This window comes from Gallus gallus, chromosome Z (genome assembly GCF_016699485.2).
Source record: "Gallus gallus isolate bGalGal1 chromosome Z, bGalGal1.mat.broiler.GRCg7b, whole genome shotgun sequence".
NCBI lineage: Eukaryota > Metazoa > Chordata > Aves > Galliformes > Phasianidae > Gallus > Gallus gallus.
The window spans coordinates 2200979-2217596 of record NC_052572.1 but is presented as its reverse complement, the minus strand read 5'-3'; the positions used below and the strand labels follow the sequence as shown (position 1 = coordinate 2217596).

The following is a 16618-nucleotide window of genomic DNA, read 5'->3' as shown; positions in this document are numbered from 1 at the left end:
CGTGGATAATTTCCTGTAGAACCTGTAGTTAATGCCATCCAATACGAAGCTATGCTAATAATATAAATAGCATTAACATAAGGATTATCAAAAATACTAGCAATTATCTTGGACTTCATTAATTTAACAGGTACTAAAAATATATTTAAGCATTACTGCTACTTGTTTTGTAACATAGGATTAAAGTGATCAACTATTATTAGTTATTACTGTTGAGATGCTGTCTGCATCTGAGCTGTTCCAGTGGAGACATTTGGCCACATTAGCACAGAGTTCCACTCCAGGTAATTTACTCCAGGTTTATGCTACATTTACAGGGTTTTTTTTTTTTTTTTTTCAGCTGTTCATGCCTCTATTTCATTTAAAGAAAATAAAAATTAAATCTCCTGAAAATTAGAAACTCTTAAAACCACTCCATCAGCTGACACGCTTCTGTCTTTCCTATGGAGGAAGACAGTTTGTGCAGCCATCGGTTTTAATTGCTCAGCGAATGCAATTTGTTTCCTTTTCCTGCTGGTTATCAGTATAAAATTAAAAGTTAGAGGGCTAAAGGAAGAAAAGCCTGATAAGCTGTAGGTTAATTCATCCCCCCAGATAAAGTCTTGTTCATGAGTCAACAAAGATTGCTCATCATGAACACCCATGGCAGAGCTGGGGCTGTGTGGGCTGTATGGTCCCTTTCAACCCAACTGTTCTGTGGTCCTATGATTACATGAACACTCTGGGGGCAATGGTGCTGGCTGCCATGCTTTCTTAGGGAAGGCATTGTGGACCTCTGCTTCTGTCTGTCTGTCCATCTGTCACTTCAGCTCCCAGTGCTCATGGTGAATACCAACCAAGGCTGATAACGAGGCAGCACTCCCAGTGACACGCTCTCCCTGGAAAGTTTATGGAAACTCTAGGGAAATAAAGAGCTGCTGTGAATACTGATCATACTCTTGTGTCTTCATTAGACTGGAGAGCTAGGAAAGGGGAGAGATCTCCAACACAGAGTGTGCTCTCTGAGGATTCTTCCTATTATTCCTTACGTGGACTAGTGAGGCAAAACAGGTTGGATATAATCAAATAAACAAACCCAGAGAGTGTGACTACATGCCACTGAAAGCCAAAAGACACTGTAACAGTTCTGTGATTTCAGATGAAACAACCCCAGAGCTTGAAGGACTATTTTCCATTTGTATTAGCTTAGAAATAAAAAGGCCATTATCAGCTCAGGAGTTACTGGCTTGTAAGGTCTGGAGATGGTCATTGGAGGTCATAGAATCATAAAACCATTTAATCATTAAGGCTGGAGGAGACCTCAAGACTCCCATGCCCAACAGCAACCCACCCCACCATGCCCACTGACCATGTCCCCATGTGCCATATGTCTGTGGTTCTGGAGCACCTCCACGGATGGTGACCCCACTACCTCCATGGGCAGCCTGTGGCAGCACATCACTGCTCTTTTGGAGAATAGATGTTTGATGGCCACATACACAGTACGTTGCCTTGGTTGCAGGGATTGCAGCAGCCCTGTGCAACTGCGTGAAAAATAAATCACTGGCAGTGGTCGATTTTCATTCACATCATCATTCAAAGAACCTCCTTGATCAGTTTTCCAAATGGTGTGATACTGAAATCCATCAACGTTGTACGACTGTTTCAAAATGTTGCCATGAGAAACAAAGCTTCCAAGAGATTTATTAAAGGGGTGACTGAGAAGACACTTCTGAAATCAAAACAAAACAGAACAAAACCACACATATTTGCAGTACAGACCACTTCATGAAACACCTGCATGGGACCGCAAAAAATTCAATCTAAATCCTTTAGAGGAAAAGAAACAGTCCATATTTATCATCACGTACCACTTGTCCACAGAAACATCCAAGCAGAACAGCATCAGGGAGACAAATATTTTTGTTTTCTGAGCAGTAAAGAATGCAAATTATTGGCAAAGGTATCAGTTTTCCTCAATGCCTCAATAATTAGTGGAAATAACATGCTCAGGAACATGGGTATTCCCAAGGTCAACTTCCACAGCCCAAAAGGCAGGGATGGCTCTGCTGGACCCACAGTGCTGGAGCTGAAATATCTGCTCAATATTCTCTACATCATAGACTGAATAATATGCTCCCAAAGGAAGTGATTAATTCAGTAGCTCTCAGGTGCGGAAGAACACCATCAGGGGCTGTTTCTTTGCCATGGAAGCTTTGACATTGATATCCTCATTGGCAGGGTGCCTTCTGTACCTGAAATCATGTCCATTGTAGCAGTTACAGGATTTTTATGCATGATTCCAGAGGAGGTTCAGGTTGGATATTAGGAACAATTTCTGCTCCAAAGAGTGGTGCTGCACTGCCACAGGCTGCCCAGGGAGGTGGGGGAGTCCCTGTCCATGGAAATGTTCCAGAACCGTGGAGATGTGGCACCTGGGAACATGGTCAGTGGGTATGGTGGGGTTGGTTGGGGTTGAGCTTGGGGGACATGGAGGTCTTCTCCAACTTTCATGATTCTGTGATTCTATGATTTTCCATCTCTGTGATGGACAATAGCTCCTATGTGGATTTAGATGTTTTATTCCTCTGCCCAGTCTGTGACTTGGAGATGGACAAAGCCTTAGGGAAGCAGAGCAAGTAAGTGATAGAAATCCCAACTGCCAGCACTTCACCAGCCAAGAATAGATCCTCTGGAGCTGGTGGGCAAAACCAAACAAAAGCTTAAATGAAAAGGTTATATTTCAGGAGGCAATGCCAGCAGGGGAAGAAGGGAGATCAGGATCTAGCAAGTCCCACAGCCTGGAAGCATGTTGCTTGCTTTAGGAGCAAGGCAGCAGCATTTCCCAATGGCCAAAGGACTCATTTGTCACCCGAGCACAGAGCTAAACTCTGACACTCAGCACCACACAGTTACTAACAAGGCCAGAAATGAAAAGTGGCAATTGCAGTTGGAGAGAACGCCAGCAGAAGGACCACTCATTACTTCTCCTTCTTCCTTCTGCTTTCCCCAAGAACCTGCTGCTGGGCACTGTCAGATGCAGGCTGTGGCGAAGCATCTCCCTAATTCTCTGTGTCCTTCTGCTTATCCCTTCTCAGAAGAAAGGCTGCAAATGCCACTAAGGAACATGATGAATGCTGCGATCTCAAGGAAATGAACCATTCCTTGATTGCTTGCTTAGCTGAGCAATTCGCAACATGATAGACAGCAATTACACCACACAGTGTCAATTTGTCTCTTCATTTTTCCCTCTCCACGTTTCCTCTTCTTGATTGAATAATCACTGACAATAATCACAAGCAGCTGTGGGAAGGAAGTGCATCCATCAGCCTTAATGTCAGCAGGAACAAGAACAAATTCCTCTGTATTCACAACTCTGCATCTTCCGAGTCATTTACATTTACCTTAGAGCAGTGCTAGTGTTCTATTTCCATCACCCACTCCCATCCCAGTTTATAATCTGGAAGAACAGATAGTCAAAGGAAAACACACAATTACAATAATAATAATGATAATAAAAGGTTGTTCCATCTACTATTCTGTATGAATAATTCTAAAATTATGCTTTAATTCTCCTGATGCTGTTAAAACTGAAGGAAGTGTAAGGCTGCAGAAGTCGGCCAGACCTAAAACCAGATGGGTTTACTCATCATGTAAAGGTGAGGACAGAGCAGTCAGGAAGGTGTTAAGTAGGTGAATCGCATGGATTGCAGAGGCTTTTCAATGCTTGTCTTTGTACAGCTTGTTACTTCTAGTAATGACTTATCTGTGTCCATATATATTGTTAAGATACCAAATCAGCAATTTACATCTCTTACAGCATTTATATCATACAACCCTGCATATACTTTTGTGTATCTGTATATACGCATGCTGCTAGGTCATGTAAGTCTGCAGTGCTAATCGCCACTTACGTGAACTGATTTCTCCCAGCTGAGCTTCCATCCCACTCTGTTCAGAGACACAGAAGAGCAAAACATGAGTCTGAAGGCACAAAAAGTGGCTCAGCCTTTCCCACAAAACTGTTAAAGTGGTTTATTCAATAGAATCAAATCATCTTTCGAACACAGTGATACAGACAAAAGAAAGTACCCTGATTACTGCTTTAGTTATGGCTTACATCAATTGATAGGCTTCCTATTACAACCATATTACAGCTACAGAAAGAAGCAAGAATTACAGGGTGGCAGACGATAGAAAAGAAAGGTGAGTCAATGGGCACGATGGCATTAACATCAGCATGAAATTACCATGGCTCTGCTTGGGTCTGTCCACCCCCGCCGTCACCACCGTACAGAAAGAACAATTATGGAACAAGCTTTATTTTTGCATCAGCCTGAGCTCCCTTAGTGTGAAGATGCCATTTTGATCCAGCATTCCTGGGCAATAATGAGCATCTCCATAAGCCGTAGGGAGCACGGAGACATCTCAGTGTCCTGGTCCATCTTAACCCATACAGTTTCAGGTAGAATGTTTCAAGAACCAGCCCACACTTTGATTTTGTTGGCATAGTTTGTCGCCATTTTACATGCTAGCACATTTTACAGTGGTTAGTACAGTTAAAAACACACAACAACTCACCCAAAGGTCAAACACCAAGAACATTTATGGCTTCTAAAGGGAAAGTCATAGAATCATAGAATCATTATAGTTCAAAAAGACCCCTAAGATCATCTAGTCCAACCATAAGTCAGACATACCAGTAACGTATTTACAGCTTTCAATCCTTGAAATGCTGAGGCATATTTATCTTTCTTTAGGCTTCCCACTACGGCCCAAACCCACATTGTTGATGTTTCTCATGCTCAGGCTTTAAGGAATATGGGAGGTGCTCAGGCCTGGGATTCAGGCTCCCTCACCCCAATGCGTACGCTTGGATTTTCCTTAAGATTCATTACAAAAGCACTTGAGTACAATTGCCTATGATTTGGGATACCATGCAAACAACACATCAGCCTCACCCACATTAGACAGGATGACAGTAAGACATAAAATTGTAATAGTGCATGGGGGCAGGTTGAAGATGAGGGTTATGGGCTTGACTGACAAGCATTGCACCCGTTGTTTTCCTACTGAAGCCAAATGCACACTTTGTACTGGCCTCACTGGGAACCCTGCCTTCAATACATTTGTATCACTGGTGAATTACACGCTGGCATCTCAAAGAAAGCAAAAGAACCCCTCTTCTCTCACGGCATGTGATTCACATACACACAGCAGGATGCAGGGGCTCACTGTGGTTTGGTTCATTTACACGACCGTGATGAAATGTTTTGCATAGATGAATTGGAAAGGATGGAAAGTGCAGGAATCTGGAAGGGAGGGTGACACTTTGGCTTCCAGATTAAGTTTGTTCTTTACACAAACAATTAAAAACACAGTATTGCTACTGCACTGTATCTACAATATATTAAAAACATATCTGAAAACAAGTGAGTAAGAAACAAGGGCTGCTCCTCCTGCCCAAAGCCTGCAGGCTGGCTCTGATGTACTCCAAACTTCCCATGAAGTTCACTGGATTTTGGAAAAGGCCCTCAGCCTAAGTACCGACTCTTTTATTCCTCGGCTCATTCCAGAATTTCCCAGGGACTTTGGCCTTTAGGGATTGCTGAAAGCTCCAAAGCTCACTGCTCACTGCTTGGGTACAAACCAGACAGGAGGATCCCTTCCAAACTCTGTTCTCGCTATCTAACCTTCTGCTCTGTAAAATTACGACTTTGCTGACCAACCACCAGAGCCCGGATGATTTAACAGGATGGATTCTCTCTCATTTCACATCTCAGTGCTTCATCACCAACCAGAGATTGCTCTCTCCTGACACACCAAACCGCAAAGGCCACCTGCCCGCAGAGCTCCATCACCACAGGAATTTCTGCATTCAGCAACATCTCCATTAATTCGTCAAACCCCACAGAAAACAATTCTATTCTTGGAAAAATAACTCTATTCTTAGAGTTATTTGCCTCCGTCCGACCACCCGGAGTGGTGGTTGCAGTGTCCCACATTCCCTCCCTAAGGTTTTTCCCAGTGACAATGGGCCCACTGGAGCCAAAGAAGCCACCATGCCATGGCTCCCCATTCACAACACGAGCTGGCTTTGAGCATTTTGTCTCTACCACAGGAGATATGCTAAAATATTATAAACCTACCACTATTTAATCCTTTCTGTCCACAAATCGAGAGCAAGCAGCTGAAGTATTTTGATTAAGTCTTCTTTTCCACTTGATGATGGCATTGGTGGGCCCATAAGCTCCTCTGTTGACCTGTCAGAGAGGAGCAGGCCTAGCCACGTTTTTCTGACTGAATTTGCATTGCCAGTGTATGAAGATCTCAGGGACTTCTTAAGAGATTCCCATAAATAATAGCAGAAGCTGGTGATTAATCCCCAGGATTGTAATTTTCTCTCTCCCTGCCTCAGATTTCATATTCTCAGCACGACAGCTGAGCTTACCATCTGAGCTCAGGATGAGAGCTGACGGCTTTTATTCATGGACCTCTGCATGGCTGAGGCCTCCGGGCACCATCCTCACCCTCAGACTCCACTCCTGAAGGACAGCAGCAGGAATGTGGTTTTCCAGTGCCCAGTGCAAAGTAAGGAGGCCAAGAACAACCCGAAAGCTTCCAAATTTCTGACAAAAACGCTGTCACTTTTCAATTATTTTTTGAGCAACACCTGACAAACAGATCGGAAAGCAAACATGCTGCAGCATGCACTTCCTCTCAAGGACTATTATATATATATTTCTTTAAGAATCTTTCTAGCTTGCAAATCGCTCCCTAAATCTCGTCTAATAAAGAATCATGAAGGCTGGAAAAGACCTTCAAGACCATCTAGTCCAACATCCACCTACCACCAATATCACCAACCCCTCACTAAACCATGTGCTTTAGTACCACATCTAAACAATTCCTGAACACCTTCAGGGACAGTGACTCTATCACTTCCCTGAGCAGCCCATTCCAGAATGTGACAACTCTTATGGAGAGGAAATTTTTCTTAATATCCAAGCCTGAACATCCCTTAGCACAACTTGAGGCCATTCCCTCTAGTCCTACCACTAAACATTGCTAATATACATCTATGTACACCTCCACAGACACCACTGGGTTTGTTTCTGCAGTATCTATACAAATAAGATACCTATCAGCAGGAATGGGAGTTCTCTTCAGATGAACGTTGCAGGACTGGGCCTTTGGTGCATATGTGCAAGTACCCTGCACGTGCATTTTAAAATCATTAAAAAAATATAGTAGTTATAGACCTATAATCCATCAAAATCTAAACACAGTAAAACTGCACTTATACAGTGTAGCCTCGGTGAATTTACATTGCTAATTTATATGAAGCAAACAAAGGGAAGAAAATGTCTGTGTCCCTGCAATTAGAGGTTACTGTATTTTGCTTATCCTTTTGCCTGACCAAAAAGTCCAGAAGAACTTTGCTTATCCTTTTGCCTGACCAAAAAGTCCAGAAGAAATTTTGCAACCAAACAAGGGGGATTTGCTCCATTTCCTTCCAACACGCTGATGCTTCTCAAATGCCTTCCTATCTTTCTGAAGTACCTCTTGCAATAGATCAGACTCCTTTTGTTCGCTTCAATCAATATAGTGAAGAAAAACTCTTACCAAAGAGCGTATCCCCAGCAAAGCAGCAGCAGCAAAGCAAACCAAGTCACCACCAGACCCTCACCCAGGCAGAAGTAAGGTCCATAGGTGCTGGCTTCATTATGATAAAGCTCAACACGCAGCAAGATGCCCAGCCCACGGGTCATGTTGCTCTCTACATAGCACTTCTGTTACAGCACTTCATTATCAAAGCCCTTTACACACTAATTTACAAAACACAGCCAAGACAAAGATCTCTTTTGCTTATTAAATCAAGGAAACCATTTCACCTGTAGGTTCATTCAGGGTGCACTGTGATACAGTCCACCAACACACAGCTCTAAGACCAAAAGCACAAGACAAACGCACAAAGCTTAAGCACAGGCCCTTTGCCTACCCCTGGCTGGTATTTATCAAGCTCTGACACTTCAACAGAGAAGATGGGTTGCTTTTAAACTAATTATACCTCTGAAGCCTGGTGCAAAAGAAATTCAGACTCCTGCACACCATCCAGGTCACTGCTGTATGGTCAGCGGGGACTCCTGGGATGGCGACTGCTGTGCTTCACTTCCTTTACACCATTTTAAATGCAATGTGAGCAACTTTCAGAGCTGTCAGCACAGCGCAGAGGCTTTAAAATAGCTTTGTGTGCTCACGCATTACAAAATCAAAATCCAATTCTGATTTGAACACAACCCCCAGAGAGGACAAGCACTTCAAATTCCAAATCTCTGCAATCTGAAAAGGACAAAACAAAGCACTGCACAACAGACCAAGTGCTTCACACTAAAAACATACGTGAGGAAACCCTGTTCATCTTAACCATGCCGGCACAGCTGAACAGCAAACTTCACCCTCCTGTGCATGCATTCATACAGTATGAGAGGGCATACGTCTGCACCATGGTTCAGCAGCCAAAATAAACTCTGGCAGCGTGTGGCATCTGTCCTGCATCAGGATTTTGCCAAGGTAACTGCATCAGGTGGGAAACCAAGCCTGGCATGACTAAGTTACATTGGTAACATTTCAAAGAGTAAATCAGCCCTTTTATTATCCTAGTAACATACTCCACACAAACAAATGCCACATTCAGACATCATAATTCAAGCCATTAATATCTTCACTGTCTTCATTTCCTGCAAGTATTTATCACAGATATCTGAAAATATTTAATTCAACCTGTACAATAGTGGATCAACTCTCTAATACTCCTACAAATGTCTTTATTAAACAGAGGAGAAATTCCTTTTCCATCTAATGCTGCTATAATTGAATCAAAAATGAACTCAGAAAATCTAACTAGGGCAACCTTCTCAACATTCAGTCCAAGGAAAGCTTAAAGAAGTGGGAAGGTCTCCATTCTGAAGCTGAGATGGTCACTGTAGGAGAAAGCACAGACACTGCACGTGTGTTAGCAAAAAGGAAAGACTGCAATGGGAAAGAAAACATTATCAGCAGAGAAAGCCAGGCATGAGGAGGAAGAAGAAAGAAGCTCTAGAACAACCATACACCATGGTTAGCACAGTGACCTGTTGCTGCAAATGTGAGTTCTCTTCCGTCCCAGCTGAAAGATTTCATAAGGTGATCTTTTTTTTTCCTATCACACCTATCTGCTATTTTTCACCAATACTTTGTGTCGTTACAGAGCAATGACCTCAAGCTGTACAGTTGCCCTTAAAACTACAACGCAAAGAGTATTTTCAAAAACCCAAATGCCAGAGAATAGTGCTTTCAGTAAAATCTGATAGTGCCCCACAGCACTCAGCACTGAAGTCTATGTAAATTCGTACAGTCTATGCTGAAACTCTCCATCCCCAATTCTCCTTAAAAGCTTGGTGATCTACTCCATGGTGAAATGATGGTTATATTTATGTGCTCTGTATATCTCTAAATCTATTGGAGATGTGCTTCTCATCCAACCTGCTTCCCAGGGCAGTGCACACCCCAGGACAGAGGAGTTTTGCTTCACCCACACTGGTATGGACCCGACTCTGCTAGCCGGAAGGATGCTGGTCACATAGATCCTATGGGATGCAATGCCTCAAGGAAATTTATATCAAACAACTATTGCATAATCTCAGGGTGTACACAGGCATCGAGTTCCTGATGCACTTTTGCACCAGAGGAAGAAGTGCCCCTGTCAACAGCAGCCGCAGGTTCCCGTGTGAACCCGCAGGATCCCCTTGCTGTGCATGTGCAGAAAGTTAAAGATTTCCGAGGGCATCGCATGAAAACCAGGGCGAGGCTTCACGTTGTCATAGTAGTGGTGAGTTATAAAAATCCCTGAGGGGTTCATGGGGAAGGCCCAGAAGCCAAAGAGGTGGACCTCTTCGCAGAGCTCCAGGGCTGCAGTCACCAGGATGAGTCCTGTGCTGATCCGCTTGGCCCGCACCCCTTGGCCCAGCCAGTAGCGCGAGACGTTGATGAGATACTGGGGGTGAAAGTAGTACACAGCTTGCTGAGACTCGAAGTCATCCAGGACATACTTGACCCTGATGGAGACGTCCGTGTTGCGTGTGTTGTAGAAGGCTGGCAGCAGCACGGAGGCATTCTCATAAACCTGGAGCACGTCATAGAAAGGCTTCCTCCACTTCTCCAACTTATGAAACCTAAAGGGAAAAGGATGCAAGTGACATTCAGGTCAGTACGGACCAGTTTGGACACCTCAGGCTTTTGTGAAAAAAATTCTGATGCAGAGGGAGCTGAGATATGTTTCAATTAATGAGGAGAATACATTTAGATCTGCAGCCAAGTTGTCATTATGGAATATAGGGCAAAGCCACGGGAAATGTTAAAAAAACACATTCTCCCCTCTTTTCACAGTGCATTTTGACAATGCAGTCATTGAACAGTGCATGGACTTTGTTAATGTTTCACATCTCCTTTTGTGATGAGACACCTTTTCAGCTGTGTAACTCTCTCAGGACATTACAGAAACATGGCAAACACCAAAGCAGAGTAAAAACATTTCCAGAATGCCTAACTGCAATACTTAAAAGAAAACCCCAAGGCAAGCACATGGTTTTATGTTGCTCAATAAATGAAACGCGTGAGCAAGGATGGGCAACAGAAATCAGTCCCATGGTCCCAAATCTGTCAGCAAGGTGGTACTAAACTATTAACAAATTTAGAAGTGAAATCACTTGGTCAATCCTGGTACTTAAATAGTTTTTTGTTTTGATTTGTTTTGTTTTGTTTTTTAATATGGTGATGTGTATTACTTTTCTTAAGCTCTCAGGGTGGGATCCAGTCACTTCCAACCTAATGTGACCAAGACATCCACCTGGGGCTTGAAGCACAATGTGGGATGGCTCTACTGTTACGTTATGTTTAGCCTTTGGCTTCCCACTCCCTACTATCAGTGTACAGGTTTAAATGTTTAACACATTTATTTAAGTTATTGCTGTTTCCATGTACTAAATCATTTAAATTCAGACTGAAACTGAGGTTTTCAGGAACCATGGAGATGTAGCACTGGGGGCACGATGAGGTTGGACTTGATGGTTTTAGTGGTCTTTTTGAACCTCAGTGATTCTGCGATTCAGTAAGTTTCATAGTCTCAGTTCTTAGTAATATAGGGATAAAAATTCCCTTTAACAGCAGGAATTTAGTGAAAGATACATTTGGAAAATTGACAGGAGATGGAAACACAAAGAGCAGAGATAACCTCTCAGTAATGATGCTAGGATTGACAGTCACGACGTCCGTCTTCACCCCAACATCCGTTAAGTACTTCTCAGATATGGGAGGCAAATTGCATCTGTAAGGGAAAGAAATCAGTGAGAAAATAATTCCTTGTACCCTTTCAGCACTAGAAAGTAGAATTTATTCAAGTTCTTCCCCTTGTCTGTTGCAGCTGTCCCCTTTTCACAGACGTAGCCAATGTTCATCCATTTTGATCTCTAACAGCAGTTTGGCTATTTACTTTGGTGATTAAGGAGCAGAACTGGGACGAAGCCCCCAAGACAACCACTCTCTATAATCAAAGATTCCCTCAGTGACAGCTCTGTTGTATTCCATAATTAATATACAAACTGTATCTTCAAAGTTCTGATTTATTTTATGCCCCAGAGAATTTAGGGAAAATGCACCGCAAGTAAGACATAAGCCCAGTTACTAATTAATACAAAATAACCTGCTTCCCTCCCTTTTCCCTTTCAGGTAGCTCCCAGCACTGTGTAAGAGTAGCAATCCTGGCTGTACAGATTTGACAGAGGGTGTAAAAGCTGTTAGGAGCAAACATGGAGATGTGTCATGTGGGGACATGGTTAGTGGGCATGGCAGGGATGGGCTGCAATTGGACTTGGTGATCTCAGAGGTCTTTTACACCCTTAATGACTCTGTGATTCTGAGATCTGCAGACCTTCACCTTGCCCAGACTCCACACATCCTGGCCTTGACCCAGAATTGTCATCTTAGAAAATTCAGAGCATCCCTCCAGAGATGCTGAAGTTACTGAAACACACTCACACGAGCTTCACTTCCATTGCAAACTCTACTTAAAAAGTAAATTCTACAACTCCAAAAATTCACCCCTGCAAAGAAAGCACTCACATCCCAGCATGCACTCCACTCGTTATCACAGATCTCCTCTCTTGCCAGTAGATGGAGATAGACCATAACAACTGGTGAATGCAACTGCTGTGTGTGCATTTTGTGCATCCTGCTGTGCTGCAGCTCACTGCTGTCAAAAGCTGTTGTATAGAATAATATTGATTGTATCCCACTGACCACAAGCTCCTTGACAATACGATGACTTTCCCAGGTGTCTTGGAGGTTCTGTGCTCCACAGGCAGTTTTTGACATTTTGTCAGTGACAAAGATGGTGATTCCCACCAGTCTCGTGAACTGGTGCCAGACTGATCTGTTCACACCTCTCCATAAACACAATTTTATTTTAAAATCGATGTCAGCAGATCTTAAGCTCCTTAACGTGGCTTTCTGTGTAATTCTGGTCGCAGGTGTTTTGAAGATGACAAACCAGTTGGGGTTTTTTTGCATAAGTAGTGATGTACTTACTCATATTTCATTTCTACTCAAGTCTCTATTTAACAAGCACCAAAAGCAATCCAATTCCAATTCCTACCCTGAGCACTGCTCTGTTCTTTTTATGTGGGTGTGATCCAGGAAAGAGTCACAGTGGTAAGAAGGGACCTCCACTGAAAGCTCTTATGCACAAGGGATGACATTTGCTGCCCACATTTCCACTTCCACTCAATAGTTTGTTACCTTTAGGCATAACATGTACCTTCATTTCAATCATACTGTGACACAACACAGAAGAAAAGAACCAGCTTCACTTCTTTAATATATGCATTGTACAATAGCCCTTTAAACGGAAGGAAATTATGTGAAATCTGAATTATTTCACAGATTAAAATTAGGACAATAGATTAATGTAAAGTGGGCACAAGACATAAGGGTCTGAAAACAACGGAGAGGGAATGTAGGACTTGTACATCATCATTTTTCATCTGATGTCAAGTTCAGAATGTGATGAATTGCATTTAGACTAATTTTTGATAGTGTGAAGCTGGAGAAATTCACTGATTTAACAACACTTATTTCAAACTTACAAAAATGTACCTGAAGTCAGAAAATGGGCCAAAAGAAGTCAAATGATTTTCTTTTCTATAAAGCAGGTCACGGATCTGTGAACTAGCTGTCATGTGCCATGACCCAGACAGACAGCTTAACAGGAGGCAGAGAGGGATTAGACGTGCTTAAGAATAATAAAAGTAACCTTCCTTCATATTAAGGATGATGAAAATACATGAGACGTTGTGCCTGGGCAAATGTCCATGCAAGGATAAATCTACAACTTGGGTAACTGGGCAAGATGGACAAGGACATCAAAAGCTGCCAATAAGTCAGTTACTATCCACATGGAGGTAGAAAGAAATAACACTTCGCATCTTAAGTTTAAAACAAGTTTTATACAGGGAAGTTTTTCTTTGAAATATCACATGTTGTGCAAGAAGCAGACTTGACTCGGTCGGTTTGTAAATCAGAGCTTCTACTTGAGAGGGAATAGCTCTGCAGTCCTCCACGTGCTAGTAAAACAGAAAACAAATGAACAAACACACAAAGTCTGTACCGAAACACGAAGTCTGCACTGTCGATCTCTCGGCCACATCTGCTGTTCTTCAGGATCCCCCCATTCCCAACCACTGCACACTTCTTGAACTGGGAGCGGTGGTATGGCATATCCTGCAACACCAGAGAAAGTAGGTTAATCTACTGAAGCACGGAGCAAGAAGACTCTTCTTTTTTCTTTTTTTTGTTATTCCTCATTGCACTCATTGTAGGAAGCTGACAACATCCCCATGGTGCACATAAACAGATGGAAACGCTATCTGTGCAATTAGAGGTTCTGTGAGAAACTAACTCAGAATGAAATGTGCAGAACTCTCTTTACTCAGACCTAATAATGGAAGAAGTCGTTATAGTAACTCACTTTCCCTTCTGATTTACACACGGGGGCATGAACCATAAACCTACAGCACGCAAGATGCTGATGCCCTTTGGAGAAGTCTGCAGATCCCAGAGCAGATGGTGAAGCCCAGGAGGTCTCTCTAGGACAGCACATTACAGCTATTTATCAGAACTGAGACCAAATTTTAGTGCTTGCTACCACTAACTGTACAAATAGCATGAATTAATAATAATTAGCTTTTGTACCACTGCTGCTGCAGAAGCCAGAATGAATGACAACATCATCTCAGAAGGCACAACAGTGCCATTAGGGCACTACACCCAACAAATATGTACAGACGTGCTTATGTAAGCACAAGAGTGCTCTTTTTTGTACATACATATTTTATCATCCATTTCATACTGCAAACTACAGAGAGATGTGATAATGGCATAACATTTCTAGGTGATTATCTCCAGGATTTTTCCATACCATCCACTGCCCTGCTTTAGGCAGTGATCAGAAAGCCAACACATTAAAAGTGGTTAGACCTTCAAGGTCAGCATTAGTAACAGAATCCTATGTGAATGTAGATTCAGTATTTTCCTCCCTTTCTGAGAAGGACAAATTGCAGTTTCTCCCTCCAAATATCCCGCTTTAAATTGAGGATCAATCTGTAGCCATGTAAGATCACTTCTGCACATCAGTACAAAGTGCAGTAGGACTGCTCACCAGTTACATTTGCCCTTTGTCCCTCAGGTCATGAGTTATTTGTTAGAAAGGTTTAGAATAATCTTTATGGTGAATATGTTTAAAAATACTGCAACCTATTGACAGATAAGGTGCAACAGGGATGAGGATAAAAAACAGTCATTGTGAGTTTGAGTTATAAAAAAAACAAGCCCACTAAAAAGCAGACCAACCGCAAATGCTGGATTTATTACATGTGAATACTGTACTTTAAAAGTAAGTTGGGTTTATGTTCTGCAGGAAAATGCTTATACGTTGCATGCTAGACCAGATGACCACTAGAAAACAGGATAATCAACTGAAATTTTCTATCATAAATAAACTTACTCAAAGTATTCAAAAGTATAAGCAATGACATCTGGAGAAATGCTAAGCAGCTAATTGCTTAGACTGGATATAAGGAAGAAGTTCTTTTGATAAGGGTGATGATTCAATGGAGCAGACTGCTCAGAGAGGTGGTGTTGACCCATCCCTGGAGATGCTGGACAGGGCTTTGAGCACCTGATGGAGCTGTGGGTGTCCCTGTTCACTGTATGGAGTTGGACCTGATGGCCTTTAAGGACCCTTCCAACTCAAACGATTCTATACTAAATGTGTCCTCAGCATATTATGTAACTAAGCAAGTAGAGTGAAGTTAGTTTTGTAGATGGACAGAGGCACCTTTGGAAACATTTTGAAGATTTCTTGGTTGATGTGGAAGATCCCACTGGTATCCACTTCATACTTCAGCTTAGTTCCCAAGGGAGTGTTTTTCTGAGTGGTGAACAAGAAGGCAGGGGCATTGCAACACCTCGACAGTGTAGACCTGTAACATGAAAAAGAGAGAAATGAGATCTAGAAGTTGACAGCATGTTTTAGGATTTGCAGTTACTATTACTGCTAACAAGGCATTTTTGAGGGCGAAAAACACCTCTTTTTAACAATATGAGGGAGAAAACGGTGGTTTGCTGGATTTTCCTTTAGAAAATTAGAGGTTCAGAGGAATCCACAAGCAAACTCTGATCTGCTCTACATCCCCAAGCTGTGCTTATGCCACCTCTATCCCATGGAAACCATCTTCATTAGTTAGTCCCTTTCTATGCTATAGGGCTACCATCTTTTGCAACCAATCCCTCATCACTGGGCAGAAAACATAGAGGTTAAAGTCTTCATGTGAGGATGAGTCTCAAACAAATGTCCAACATTTTCTTTGTCACTGGTACAAAAGAGCAGATATTCCAAAGTAAACAAAGACAGCTTTTAAATCTCAAAAATGGGACTCATGTATGGAAGAAAACCCAAATATGAAATGTATATATGAAATGTAAATAGGAAAAATATGAAATGTAAATAGGAAAAATATGAAATGTAAATAGGAAAAATAGTTTTCCAAATAAGGGTCTGTTCCCTGATGCTTTTCTCCTTTTCCTGGAGGAACTGGAAGCCCTGACTTAATCTCACTCCAGAGCCAGTTTGTTTCAGTCGATGCATCTTGTCCTTTTAATGAAAAATACATGTCATGGTCAACACATAAATGTAAGGTCAAGGCCAAATGGCCACATTAGGTACCTTGCCTCCAGGGTATGTGACCTCATTAGGAGCTAAAAGACAAAGTCATTCTGGTCTGTGGGTCTTATTACAAGAATTGGAAAGGAACTACAGAATAATACAAGCAATTCAGTGATGTCCAGTTACTCTTACATACTCGGATGAAGCAGAATGATATCATATGCCAATCAGAACAAGGCAGCAACTAAGACTGTAAGAATCAATGAGTAATTCGAAATAAAGAAATTATTAACTAATTAAATACAGGTAGTCATACTAAATTGTGATATCTGAGAAAATGCTCTTCATCAGTTCTGCATTAAGGAATTGGAAGAGATGTTC

At 42.1% G+C, this 16618-nt stretch overlaps 1 protein-coding gene across 11 annotated transcripts in view; it reads right to left on the bottom strand.

The window, feature by feature from the left end:
* Positions 1-3989: 3989 nt before the first annotated feature.
* The window catches only part of ST8SIA5 (ST8 alpha-N-acetyl-neuraminide alpha-2,8-sialyltransferase 5), a 59699-nt gene continuing 47070 nt past the window's right edge, over positions 3990-16618 (bottom strand). For all 11 annotated transcript variants that reach the window (XM_046905282.1, XM_004949029.5, NM_001001747.3 and 8 more), the window contains 4 exons: positions 15410-15554; positions 13682-13794; positions 11252-11344; positions 3990-10193 (listed from right to left, as the gene is read on the bottom strand). In XM_046905282.1, the coding sequence (XP_046761238.1) occupies positions 9725-10193; positions 11252-11344; positions 13682-13794; positions 15410-15554 (820 nt within the window). In that variant the 3' untranslated portion in view covers positions 3990-9724. The remainder of the gene's footprint in view (positions 10194-11251; positions 11345-13681; positions 13795-15409; positions 15555-16618) is intronic.